The sequence below is a fragment of the Bison bison genome, unplaced genomic scaffold (genome assembly GCF_000754665.1).
Source record: "Bison bison bison isolate TAMUID 2011002044 unplaced genomic scaffold, Bison_UMD1.0 scf7180017864148, whole genome shotgun sequence".
NCBI lineage: Eukaryota > Metazoa > Chordata > Mammalia > Artiodactyla > Bovidae > Bison > Bison bison.
The window spans coordinates 7,452,904-7,466,094 of NW_011494720.1; the positions used below are offsets into that span (position 1 = coordinate 7,452,904).

At 55.2% G+C, this 13,191-nt stretch overlaps 2 protein-coding genes across 2 annotated transcripts in view; both read left to right on the forward strand.

Moving 5' to 3' along the window:
• Positions 1–13,191, forward strand: part of SYNJ2 (synaptojanin 2) — a 113,760-nt gene that overhangs the window by 50,333 nt on the left and 50,236 nt on the right. Inside the window, 2 exon segments of the mRNA XM_010840875.1 lie at positions 1,490–1,760; positions 5,720–5,945. Of these exon segments, the coding sequence (XP_010839177.1) occupies positions 1,490–1,760; positions 5,720–5,945 (497 nt within the window).
• Positions 7,610–11,389, forward strand: LOC104989243. The gene is made up of 2 exons (XM_010840874.1): positions 7,610–8,937; positions 10,714–11,389. The coding sequence occupies exons 1-2, from the start codon at positions 8,346–8,348 to the stop codon at positions 10,788–10,790; spliced, it is 669 nt and encodes a 222-aa protein (XP_010839176.1). The 5' UTR covers positions 7,610–8,345; the 3' UTR covers positions 10,791–11,389.

Here is a 13,191-nt window from a genome sequence, read left to right on the forward strand (position 1 = left end):
CCTGATCACATGACCGGAGAGGTGGTATGTGACCTCCTCCCCTACCCCCGAAGCCTATTGGAGTGGGTGACCTATTTATTGAATGAAGGGGTCTTTAATGAAACCTGACGTCCCCTGGCCCCCAGCAGTGCTGTCTTCCTGTTAAGTGCTGTCTTCAGGGTCTCAGCGGAGTGTCCAGAGATCTGAGAACGCTGACCACCACGGCTCCAGACGGTGACCACAGGTCATCCGGAGTAGGTCTTGGTAGGAGCGAGTCCCTTAAACCTTGGTGGGACGAGGATTCTGGCCGGCTTGCCGGAATCACGCCAGCCCCGCGAGGCCAGCTACCCACCGAGTTGTCTCCTGGGCCTTCTCCTGAAATAGAGGACGGTGGGTCAGTGTCCCCACCGTCCCCGCCCCCAGCGCGTGTCTTCGAGCACCTTTGTGTGCCTGGACCTGCTGCAACTTGGGGACGTGGAACAGAAAAAGCCGTGGGTGGTGTGGTGGGGTCCCCAGAAGGGGGGTGTCTCTCCTCCTGCGAACAACAGGGTCCGCAGTGGTTGGGGTAGCCTTTCACGGGGAGGGGGCGAGGGGGCTTGAGCTGCTGTCTCATTGGCCTATTTAGGACGTTTTCATCAAACACTTGCTGTGTGAAGTGCCGGCTTGCCGGGATATGACAACCAAACAGAGTCTGTCCCTAAGGAACCCCCAGTCGGCTGGGGGATACGTGCACGGAAGGAGGCTGTTAGCTTTGTATGTGATGAGAACTAAGAGGGAACATCTGAGTGCTCCTCGCAGTGTCTAAGGGGCACCTGGCAGTGTCTCAGGAGAGCAGGGAAGGCTCCCCAGAGGAGGTGCTGCCGACTTGACCCCAGAAGGGTGGAGAGGAGTTCTCCTGGGAAGGGCATGGGGTGGGTGGAGACATCAAGGAGGCCCCAGCTGGTCTAGAGGGTGGGGGCAGGAAGGTGAGTGGGAAGGAAGGCCTTGCTGGCAGAAGTCCAGGGGTGCAAGGGTGCTTTGGGGAGCCACAGAGACAGCCCATAAGAGCGGCTGGACTCTGTGTGCTGCGTGGTGGGGAGAGGCAGAAGTCGGTCTGAAATCAGGCCGCTCTGTTAGTGGCGCTTGGAGGACGGGGCCCTGGGGGTTTGTGGGGAGGGTGGATTTGAGAGGCTTGGGGTGTGGGCTGGGCAGGCTGCAGGCAGTATGTCAGGCTTGGGGGTGGGGGAGGACCCACCTGGAACCCCTAGGCTTGTTAAGAGTAGGCTGCTGGCCCCGCCCCCGAGGCCTGGTGGGGTGGGGCTGAGAGTTCCAGTTTTTAACAGGCTGCAGGTGGCTCTCTTGCTGGTGGGCCGGGCCGGCTTTGGGCTCGGGTGGCAGGCAGATCCCTCAGCTGAAGGCGGGGTGCTGGGAGGTGAGGGAGAGAACAGGAAGTCCATCTCGTGGTTGCGGCTGTCGGTCACCCGTGTCACCGCCTGCGATCCTCAGTCCCCGTGTCTCACTTGCCTTCCAGGTGGCACCTCCCTGAGCTTCCTGGTTCTGGTGACAGGCTGCACATCTGTGGGCAGAATCCCAGAGGCCGAGATCTACAAAATCACCGCCACCGACTTTTACCCTCTCCAGGAAGAGGCCAAGGAGGAGGACCGCCTCGCGGCCTTGCGGAAGATCCTCAACTCGGGGGTCTTCTACTTCTCCTGGCCCAACGATGGGTCTTGCTTCGACCTCACCGTCCGGGCGCAGAAGCAGGGTGACGACAGCTCCGAGTGGGGGAATTCCTTCTTCTGGTGAGGCCCTGGTCCTCTGCCCCTGGCTCACACGGAGGGCGGGCTCTGATGAGCACCTGCATCTTCTGTCTCTTAGCATCATCCCTGGGCACGTGGGTTACCTGTGGGAGCCGTGATTGGTGCCCACGCTCTCTGCACAATGAGAGGAAAACTAGCCCCCACTGGAATCAGGGAGGGTGTTCAAGGTGGTCTTATGTAGACTCCGGAAGGAAAATCTGCTCCGTAACTAAGGAGCACAGTGCCGGCATCTGCCGGTGCTCCCTGAGCGCATGGGCCTGTGCTCAGCGCCTCCCCGGGCCCCTCAGTTCTCGTGGTGATCCTCCAGCGGACAGACATTTGTAAAGCAAGCGCTCTTCTAAGTTCTCTGTGGGTCGTAACTCACATACTCCTCATAGGAAACAATGAGGTAGGGTCTGTTTTTCCCATTTTACAGGTGAGGAGACTGAGGCTTGAATGAGGCAGGGAATTGGAACCCGGGCATCCTGGCTCCAGGTCCCACGCTGCTAATCCCACAGCCAAACCTGTCGGTTTCAGCGGCAGAGCCGAGTCATCCTGCCGAGGTGATGGGCGGTAATGGGCCCCTTCGGAGACCACGGGCGTGGATGCCCCTCAGTGTCAGTTATCTCCTCTTGTCAGCCCCGGGGCTCATGACCTTTGACAGGTCCCGTGGAAGACCCGGGGTGGGGCCTGGTGATTTGCAGATAATGGAGCTGTTCCCTTCAGACTTACCAGGAGGTTCGAGTCAGAAGCAGAAGAGATGGAAGTCCTGCTGTAGGAATTGTTCGGAGACACCTCACAGGACTGGGTGTTCTTGGCTCCAGTGCTGGCCTCTGGGGCCTTTCCCGCCCTGAGTCAGGGCCGATGAGGCATCTTTGTGCCCTCTGTGTGTTCCTTCCTCCCTTTGCCCAAACAGAGGAGGTCACAGGTTTCATCACCTGTAAGTGTACTTTCCTTGGCGCTTGGGACCCCACAAGCGAGCTCCTGACTCCACTTGGACAAAGAGGGGTTCGCAGTGTCCTTGTATATGTGCGTGCTGCCCCCAGATCCCCTTAGGTTCTCTGGTGATGTGGGGTTTGGGGGGGCAGTAGTGTGCTCAGACTTCAAGGACGTGAATCTTGTTAAAAATGCAGATTCTGATTGAGCAGGACTGGGCTGGGTCCCGAGACTCTGCCTTTCCAGCAAGCGGCCGACGGTGGCGCCAGGGCCGCTGGTTCAAGGACCACACTCCGGATATCAGGTCCAGCGGATGGTGTGTCTGAATCCCTAGCTCCGTTTTGCGGATGTCTGTGCTCCTGAAGGGAGCCAAGCTCAGGGACGCAGGGGCTGTGGATTATGAAGGAGTCTTTGTTAGGCCACGGGGCCATTTTCAGCTGGGACTGCCTGATGAGCTGAGGCTAGAGGTCTCGGAAGCTGTAACAAGCCTTGAATGCCTGGGGAGTCTGTGTCACCCTTTGTACCTACCTACTGTTCCCAGGGCTCCTTGTGCCAGCTCTGTGGTTGGAGATTTGAGGTACACAGGGAAGAGAAAGACAAAGCAGGGAGTCACCCAGTGAAGACTGAGAGGGACTTGGGAAAGGGGAGGCCCCAGGTGGACTCTGGACTGCCTCCAGTTGGCCAGGAGAAGCCAGCCCTGGACGGTGCGTGGTGTTTGGGCTCAGGGCGGCACCTGTGCAGCTCACCACAACTGAGTCAGGCCCGGCTGCATGGTCACGGGCTTGATTGCCTGAACCCACCATTAGGGGTGCTGGGTTCAAGATCTGAGCCCACATCTGGAGTCAGATGGGGTCAGCAATAGACGCGGCTGGTGCATGAGAGTGGGGGTTTGGTGGGTGAAGGCGTTTTTCTGGGTGGTTACTGTTCCCCGTCGATAACTGCTTCCCGGTACAATCAAGTCCTGGAAGGAGATGCAAGCTCTTTTCCTTTATAGGTTTGGGTTTCTTCTTTCAGGATTATGAGCCATCCTACAGGGGGTCAGGCCAGTGTGACTACAACAGGGATTGTTTAGAGTTGTCTGTTTAGCAGAAGGTTGCTTTGACCCCTGATGACTGATGGCAGCCATCACTGTATGGCTGGAAGACCCTGGAACATTCTGGAGACCTTCCCTTGATGCAGATTTAATACATGGGTTACTAAAGTTGATTTAGTGCAGATGTGAGAATTGGACCATAATGAAGGCTGAGCACCAAAGAATTGATGCTTTGAAACTATGATGCTGGAGAAGACTCTTGAGAGTCCCTTGGACAGCAAGGAGATCCAACCAGTCAATCCTAAAAGAAATCAACCCTGAATATTCATTGGAAGGATTGATGCTGGAGCTCCAGTACTCTGGCCACCTGATGCAAAGCTCTGACTCATTGGAAAAGACTCTGATGCTGGGAAAGATTGAGGGCAGGAGGAGAAGGGGGTGACAGAGGATGAGGTGGTTGGATGGCATCACTGACTCGATGGACATGAGTTTGAGCAAGCTCGGGAGATGGCGATGGACAGGGAAGCCTGGTGTGCTGCAGTCCATGGGGTTGCAAGGAGTCAGACACGACTGAGCCACTGAACAACAACAAAGTTGGTTTATCAGCTGAATTTCAGAGAGGGATTCAGAAGAGGGGAAGGTGTTTTTGTAAAGTGATGCTTCGTGCTCATCATTCCTCAGCAGCCCAGCGCCCTGTGTGAGAGCTCAGACATGGCCCTGCTTCCCGGGGGGCGGTGTGTCCCTTAGTGCCCACGTGGCCATGTCAGGGAGGAGGCTGGCCTGAGAGTGGGGAGCGGCTGCTCTTGCTGCTTGGAGAAGCCACCTGGGATGTCAGAGCTCACAGCACACTTCTCCAGAAACGCGGGCGCTGCGTCTTTGATGAGGGCTCAGGGCAGGAATGGTGCTACCTTTTTAAATACACAGCGCACCGTGATCTAGATGAGCTCGCTACACTGTGGGGGTCCCTGCCTCTGGGGGAGCATGTGAAGGACCGCAGAACTGCACAGCTCGGGTTCCCTGGGTGAAGCGTGTAGAGTCTGGAAGCAGCCTGAGGTTCGTACCACCCCCAAGCCGCACTTCTCAGCCATCACCTGCTCAGTAAGCTCCCGTGGGTGTCGGGGAGGTGAGTGAGACATGAGAGCCGGTGTGACTGTGTGCGGGGGCAGCTCTATAGTTAGGGCCTTCGGCAGGAGAGGCTTGGGCTGAAGAGCACAGCTTCCATGCCACGCGTACCTGGCTCTGTGACCTTGGGCAAATGTTTCTCCTCTGTGCCTCAGTTTCTTCATCTGTAAAATGGGGTGAATGATAATGCCTATACATAGGCTGATACAAGGATGAAATGGGTCGATCCATCCCAAAGCACTTAGAATGGAGCTTGGTTCCCTTTCTAAATGCTGGCTGTTATCCCATGAAGATCATGGACGCCAGAGACCCAGAACCATCCACTTGGTTTGGGGAGGAAGTACTGGAACTTTAAGTTTTATGTTCATCTCATCCTTTTTATTTAATTCCCATTGCTTTGTAATACTCTCATCATGTTCACCTTGTGGAATCTGTATCTAATTTAAATAAGCATACATGTATTTAATTATTTTTATCATTTGTCGTTTATCATTATTCTTTCACCATAAAACATGATTAAATTGTTACCGAAGGGATTTATGTTCAAAAACTGAAGAGGGCACTGGTGTAAACAGAGGCTCCTCTGTGGTTCCCTGAAAGCCCAGCGACTGGCTGACACCTGCACCTGCATGCCATCACTGCTGCTGACGCCCGGGAGTAGCCCTTTCCCACTGCCTGTGTCCTGGTGGCCCTGCCGTTTGTGGTGCCCCTAGAGCACGTGAACGTCCTTGCTGTGTGTCCCGAGTGTGGAGTCCACGGGGCGTGTGCACTGCAGGAATACGGCCCCCAGGCATCGCCCCTGCTTGCTACGAGTGCAGTGTTTCCTGGAGGGTGTGAGGCGGCCCGAGTCACCGTGGGCTCCGTTTTGCAGGAACCAGCTGCTGCACGTGCCCCTGAGGCAGCACCAGGTGAACTGCTGTGACTGGCTGCTGAAGGTCATCTGCGGGGTGGTGGCCATCCGCACGGTGTATGCCTCTCACAAGCAGGCCAAGGCCTGCCTCATCTCCCGCATCAGCTGCGAGCGTGCCGGCGCTCGCTTCCACACCCGCGGCGTGAACGACGACGGCCACGTGTCCAACTTCGTGGAGACGGAGCAGGTCAGTGCCCAGGCCAGCCCGGGGTCCCCGGTGGCTCAGAGTGGATGCACCCACGCAAATGTGTTTCCACTCGGGGTGTTGGGGGCAGTTTCTGATGAGCGTGGCTCCTCACTCTCCCAGGAAGGAGGACAGAAAGTGTCCCTGGGGCTGTGTCTGCAAGCGTGGCCTCTGGTTTGCACGGTGTTCTCCTGATTCTCTTCTCATGCTGGAAAAACATGGCTTACCTGGGGTAATTGCAGCTAAAAAACAGCAGGAATTTTTGCTGCAATCAGGAAAGGTGGTGGGTATTCAGAGAGCAGCTGATGGATGAACCAATAGGATTTTTTTTTTTTTTTGAACCAATAGGATTTGAAAATTTTTTAAAGACAAAAGTAAATAGATGAATGGGCTTCCCAGGTGGCTCAGTGGTAAAGAACGTGCCTGCAGTGCAGGAGACGTGGGTTTGATCCCTGGGTTGGGAAGATCCCCTTGCAGAAGGAAATAGCAATTCACTCCAGTATTCTTGCCTGGAGAATCCCACGGACAGAGGAGCTGGCGGGCTATAGTCCATGGGGTCATGAAAGAGTTGGACATGGCTTAGCAACTAAACAGGAAACAATAAAAGTAGATGAGTAATGGAAGGATGAGAGAAGAAAGTTATTTTTCATTCTTATCTCCTGAGGCTTCATCCTAGAAGCAAGTCTTAGCAGCTGAGGTTTGTGAAAGTTCCGTGTTGGGCATCAGTTGCTTTCAGTTCCATGGAGTAGAATCATCTGCTTAATCTCTTACTGACTTCATCCCCCTAACTTCTGTTCTCATTCCCAGAGATGCTTTATTTATTTATGTTTTTTGCTAACATGCGATTTGTAGGATGATACCACCATGTAGACTGGCAGTGGAGTCAGTCATAAAGGAAAGCCCACGAACGGCGCGTGTGCGGTGTTGCCGTGTGTGTCAAGCTGCAAACAGCCCGTGTTTAGTTAGTGGAGATGTGACTTTGCATCCCCTCTTACTGCTGCAGCTGCACCAGGTGGTTCCTACCAGGACTTGAGCGGTTTAATTCAGCACAGGTTTGAGTCCCTGCCCTTGGTGTGTGAGCTGCTCCTGCCTGGGCTTTCCGAAGGCACAGTTCGGGGGAGGGTCCTCTAGGGGTCAGATGCTGAGTAGGAGGACCTCAATCAGCAGCCTGAAGATGAGTGACAGGGGCAGTTTCTTGCCTGTGACTTCTGTTTTCCCACTGTCTGCTCTCCTGGACATAGATGAGGCTGGTGAATGAACACCTGGTTTAAAATGACAGAGGATGGGCCTTCACTGGGTGGTCCGGTAGCAAAGACCCTGCACTCCCAACTCGGGGCCTGGGTTCGATCCCTGGTTAGAGGACTAGATCCCACATGCCGCAACTATGACCAGGCACACCCAAATAAATATTTTTTAAAAACAGAGAGGAAACGTGGCCCCCATCTCCTCTCTTACAACCACGAGGTTTTTAAAATATATATATTTGTTTGTTTTTGGCTGCCTCGGGTCATATTAGTCATGGCGTGTGGCTCCTCATTCGGCACGTGGGCTTCTCTGGGTTTGCAGGTGTTTCCCTCTAGTTGCAGCATACTGGCTTAGTTGCCCTGAGACATGTGGGATCTGAGTTCCCCAACCAGGGATTGAATCCACGTCCCCTGTATTGGAAGGCGGATTCTTAACCACTGGACCACCAGGGAAGTCCCTCAACCAGTTTTTGTTTTTTTAATTGGTGCCACATCTACTGTGTCTTGTCAAGGAAGTCATCGGGAAAGCACTGCCCTCCGGATCACTGTCCGTTCCTGAAAGATAAGACATTTAAACACTGAAAATGTCAAGAAGATGGTGGTACTTGCCTGGAGCTGTTGTAACAAGTACCACAAATTGCGGGGTGGGGGAGTTAGGGGTGAGGATGCTTAAAGCAGCTGAAATGCATTGTCTCTCAGCTTTGGAAGCCAGAGTCCGAAATCGGGGCGTGGGCAGGGCCGTGCTCCTTCTGGAGCCTCTGGGGGAGGGTCCATCTCTTCTTGTCCAGCTTCAGGTGGCCCAGCCGTAGCAGCATCGCGCCAGTCTCTGTCCTGGTGTCCAGAACAGGGAAGCCAGAAAAGGGAGGTGTTCTCAAACCACCCACTCCTGCCACTCCTCCACGTGGCTCCTCCCCTTTCCAGGACACCAGGCAGGTTGGACGATGGTGTCCTACCCCAACCTGACCGTGCTTACCTAATTGTGCCCGCAGTGCCTCTTCTGCCCAAATCAGGTCACGTTCACAGTGCTGGGGGTTAGGACGTCAGCATATCCTTTGTGGGTGGGGGGACACAATTCAGTCCGTTGCAAGAGCACCATCTGACCTTAGCAGATTAGGACTCTGCTTTAAATGCAGTACACTTAAGTGTATGAGAAATCCCTATGGTCGTTGCTTTTCTCATTTCTCTACACACAGGGCTTGAGCCTCTGCTCTTTGTTTCATCTAAGGTGCCTGGTGACTTGCGTTGGTACCCCCGTGGGCCCAGTTTCTGGGCTCAGAGGCAGGGACCTGGTTGCCTCCAGTACTGCGTGGCAGCCCAGCAAGGCTTTAGAGATGACCGCACCTGCCCCACGGCTCCTGGTGTCTGCAGCCCAGTGATTTCATTTTCACAGACCCAGATGGGGCAGGAAGTCGTGGGCTGGCAGCCAGGGCAGTTCCTCGTGGGGCGTGTTCATCCCAGGCTGCTCCGCAAGGGCCCTGTGCTCTCCACCACGGAAGGGAGGAGCCGGGGATGGTTCATGCCCATCGGGGGCCCCCCACCCCTGAACAGCCTGACTGCCCTGGCATGTGGGGGAGAAGGGGACCCCGGAGAGGAGTCAGTTCCCAGAGCTGATGCCAGGAGCATCCTCGTTGGCAACCGGATGCACATCTTGAGTTTGATGGTGACCCTACCGGCTGGGGATGCCACAGGAAGGAAACAAGCCAGCTGGCCCCTCGTGGGCAGGCGTCTGCATCTCGGGGGTGTCTCCCAGGGTGAGTGGTCAGTGTTCAGCTGCCAGCCTCCTGCCTGGAGAGAGACGAGAAAGATAGCAGAGCAAGCGGGGGCAGGGAGAGGTCTGTGTGTTAGGAGGAGCCTGGAGCCAGAGCAGAAGTCCTACGGGGGGGAGAGGAAGACAAGGTGTTGCCTGCTTGCTGACCTGGCATTTAGAGAAACGGCAGGGTCTGAAACCCCACATCCGCACCCAAGGGGGGCAGGCGGCGGCTCTGCTTGGTACTGAGCCTGAGGCAGGAAGGCGCCCTAACTCCGGCGGCTCAGCCCCTTGTGATGCCAGTGGGTCACCTCCAGCCTGTGTCCCCTGCTAATGGGCTGGGAGGCGTCAGCCCCTAGGCGTCAGGAAGGGGGCTCCCATAGCAGACGCCTGAGGGCGGTTAACGGGCTGCGGTGCCCCCGTTGTCCAGACAAGAGATGGGGCGAGATGGAGCCGGCTAGATCCCTGATGTGGAGACAGCAAATGGGCTTCTCCTGAGTCAGACTCTTGGGAAGCCAGAAAAGGGAGGTGTTCTCAAACCACCCACTCCTGCCTTTTATGTTTTTTCTCTCAGAGGAAAGAACAGTCTTTCTCCGTCAAGGCAGGCTATGTGTGTGTGCACTTTGTGGGTAGGGGGCTTTTGTTCGGGGGGGCGGGGGGCACGCCAGCATATGTATGCTGTGAACATGCTTGTGTGCACACGTGTATACGTTCTGTGTGCATTTGTGCTCTGGATACGCATTAGCATGCAGGTGCGGATGGCATCTTGGTCTCCCTGGCGACAGGGAGGAAGCGTCTGGAGTCTTGGCCGCTCAGCTGGAAGACCTGCCTGGTGGGTATGCTCTGCCACCGTGACTCAGCCCAGAAAGTCCCCTTGTCTACCCAAAGAAAGCAAAAGCTAAAGCTAAATATTTGGCTCCTGAAGATAAGGCCACTGATTAATGAGGGAGGTCGGGAGGGACGTGAGTGCAGACCTGGAAAGAACTGGTTTGCAAACTGTTGAGGTCCTTTAATGGACGGGAACCTGGTGGTCAGAGTCAACGATAAGAAAGTAAAGGAGAGAAAGAGGCTGATATTCCTTGGTTTACGCAGAAAGCCAATAAAGCCCCTGGCACAGGGCTTGCTCTGTTCACGAAGGCCTCAGGCGCCCTCTCGATGGGGTGAAGGTACAGAGCACCTTCTCGAGAGGGTCTTGAACATGGTGTGGGCATATATACTGTCTTACAAGGTAGTTATTCTCAGCAAAGATAAAGATTAAAATTCCAGACTTAAAAACATAGGCGATCCATATTAAAGAGAGAGAGAGTTGTAAACAATCACTTTTACCGTATGGTTCACAAGAAGGAAGAGGGTACTTATCACCATATAGAAACACTAATGAAGGAAATGCCTGGATTCCTCAGTCCCGGGAGAGGTTTGCCTCTCCTCTTAATTCCTGAATATTCAGGAATTAATAAGGAACAGAGAATTCCTGACAGATCCAAAACAGCACACAGGAAGCCTCCTGTTAAATGCTTCCTCACAGCAAACACCTCATCCTGCAATAGAAGCTCAGCTGAAAGCCTTTTAGAGAAAAGCATCAGTACCAGTGGCGAGTCTTCCTGCTGTCCCTTTCTCTTGGGGGTTGTTGGGTCGCTGCTCCCACCTCTCTGTGAAAGAGGGCACGCAGGTGCCAGGTCCAGGGGCCCGGCCTGGCCTGGAGCCACACTCCGCCGTGACTCCCCCTTCCTGACGTCCCGCCTGCTGTGTGGCACCCCCACCTCTGTCTGTCCCCCACTAGATTCCCTCTCCTGCCTGCAGCCTGAGCCCTGCCCGACTCACTCCCTCCCCTGCGGGGCCTCGTCCACACCTCTGTGATCCAGGTTATGCAAACTCCGTTGAGAGAGGGAAACTGAGGCTGGAGATGGTTAAAGAACACAGCCAAGGCCACCCTGCGGATCAGATGAGCGTGGGACCCAGGTTGGTGGTATCCTAGAACCCGCAAGCTCACCTGTGTTCACCCTTCATTGTGCCTCCCCTCCCTCCGCCAGGTACCCGCTGTTAAAATTACCTTTGTGAAGCCAGGCCACAGGTGTTGAATCTCCCACTAGCATCAACACCTGTGTTCTTTCACCCAGAAAGGAAAGCCCTGCAAATCCGTCACTACTGGGTGACAGTCGGGGCTGTCCTGTCACCTTGGGAACCAAGAGGCGGGTGTTCCTGACGACAGGATGGGGCACAGAGCGGGGTATTTTCATGCGGGAGGAGGAATGGAGGAATGTGGAGGCATCTTTCCTTCCTGGCCAAGGCGTGGGGTCTGCAGTGCTGGGACTGGCTGTCGGGGGTTTTCCTGAAGCTGGTTCTGTGCGAGTTCCAGCTCGGGAGCGGCATGTCTAACTCTGGAAGCAATGCTTTTAGCGCTTGTTATATAAGGTGAAGGTGGCTTGACGGTAAAGAATCTGCCTGCCAGATCAGAAGACACGGGTTCAATCCCTGGGTCGGGAAGATCCCCTGAAGAAGGAAATGGCAATCCACTCCAGTTTTCTTGCCTGGGAAATCCCATGGACTAAGGAGCCGGACGGACTACAGCCCATGGGGTTGCAAAGAGTCAGACACAACTCAGTGACTAAAATAACAACAAAATAAAGTGAAGGGTAATAGTTCCCTGAAAGCGAACGTGTTAGTAGCTCAGTCATGTCCAACTCTTTGTGACCCAATGGACTGTAACCTGCCAGGCTCCTCTGTCCATGGGGATTCTCCAGGCAAGAAAACTGGAGTGGGTTGCCATTCTGTCCTCCAGGAGATCGTCCCGACCCAGGGATTGAACCCAGGTCTCCTGCACTGCAGGCGGATTCTTTACCATCTGAGCCACCAGAGAAGTCCTTAGCATACACCAAATCCTGGGCTCAGTTACGAGTTGCCTTTACGTGGAGATGTTGGCCGAATTGGTGATCTCTCAAGAGTCTGGACGTGTGTGTGGTTGTATGCATTTAATCTCTTTGTAGCCAACAGTACTTTAAACAGCCTGCTACTTTCTTCTGCTTTTGTCAGTAAAACAGTGGCGGGTAACCCACTTGCTGGTGATCAGTATCTGGAAACAGACAAGTTCTTAACCCAGTGCATTTTTTCCTTTGGAGATGAAGGGATAGAGTTTCAGCCCAACCTAATGACGACCAGGCTTACGTGGTTCCTGTAGTGCAGGGAACCTTCACGTCTAATGTTCAGCTCCTCCACTGCAGAATTACTAATGCATGTGTGATCTGAGTGTGATCTAGCCGCATGGAAAGCTACTCTGTGAGGGAGCAGGCCAGTAAGAAATAGAAAGGGCCAGCGGCATCGCCCGGGCCGGCCCTGCCAGGCCAGGGTAGAGTTACCCAGATAAAGGGCAGCATCTGATAGCTGCCGCAGCCTCCCCCTCATGACTCAGGACTGTACTTTTTGTCCCTTTAGACCTCCCTGGCGCTAGAGCATCCGTGGGGGCCCGCGGGCAGGTGAAGAGTTGGTACGCCCCGAAGGAACTGTGTGCGGTGGGGGTGGGGGGAGATACTTCAACTTGTAAGAATCATCCGTGTCCTGCAGGTGCTGTCACCCTGGAAGCTTGTGGAAGGGGTGTGTGTGTGTGTAAGCTTGTGGAATGGGTGTGTGTGGAAGCTTGTGGAAGGGCTGTGTGTGTGGAAGCTTGTGGAAGGGGTATGTGTGTGTAAGGTTGTGGAATGGGTGTGTGTGGAGGCTTGTGGAAGGGGTGGGGTGTGTGTGTGTAAGGTTGCGGAAGGTGTGTGTGTGTGTGTGTGTGTGGACTCCATGACACGCTTAGGAACACAGTGCGTGGGGCCGGGACCGACTGTGAGGTCATGTCCAGTCTGGACTCGGGCGGTCAGGTGCCGCCAGCCGGGCTTTGCCCACCGCTGCTCCCTTTCACTTCCTCTGGTCCTTTTCCAGTGGCGCCTGCTGCTTGGCCGGCTGACTGGCTGACAGTCGAGGGCTTCCAGGAAGGTCTCAGTTAAGTCCCAGAGCCCATCTGCTTCTGTTCCTGAAGCTGGTGGGGAGGGGACTGCAGGGCTTTTCGGGGAAGGTGGGTCAGGTTGTGGGAATTCCCGTCCGTCCTCGGAGGCTGGGGGGTGGCCTGCAGGCCCGTGCGCTGGGCTGGCCTGCAGGGCGGAGAGCGGGCCAGGCGGGGCGAGGGGCAGAGGGCACCCCAGCCCGCGGCCGCCCTTCGCTCTGGCTGGTGTCGGGTCTCAGCAGCCGGATCCCGTTACCCGGCCCCGGGACGTTCGCTTTC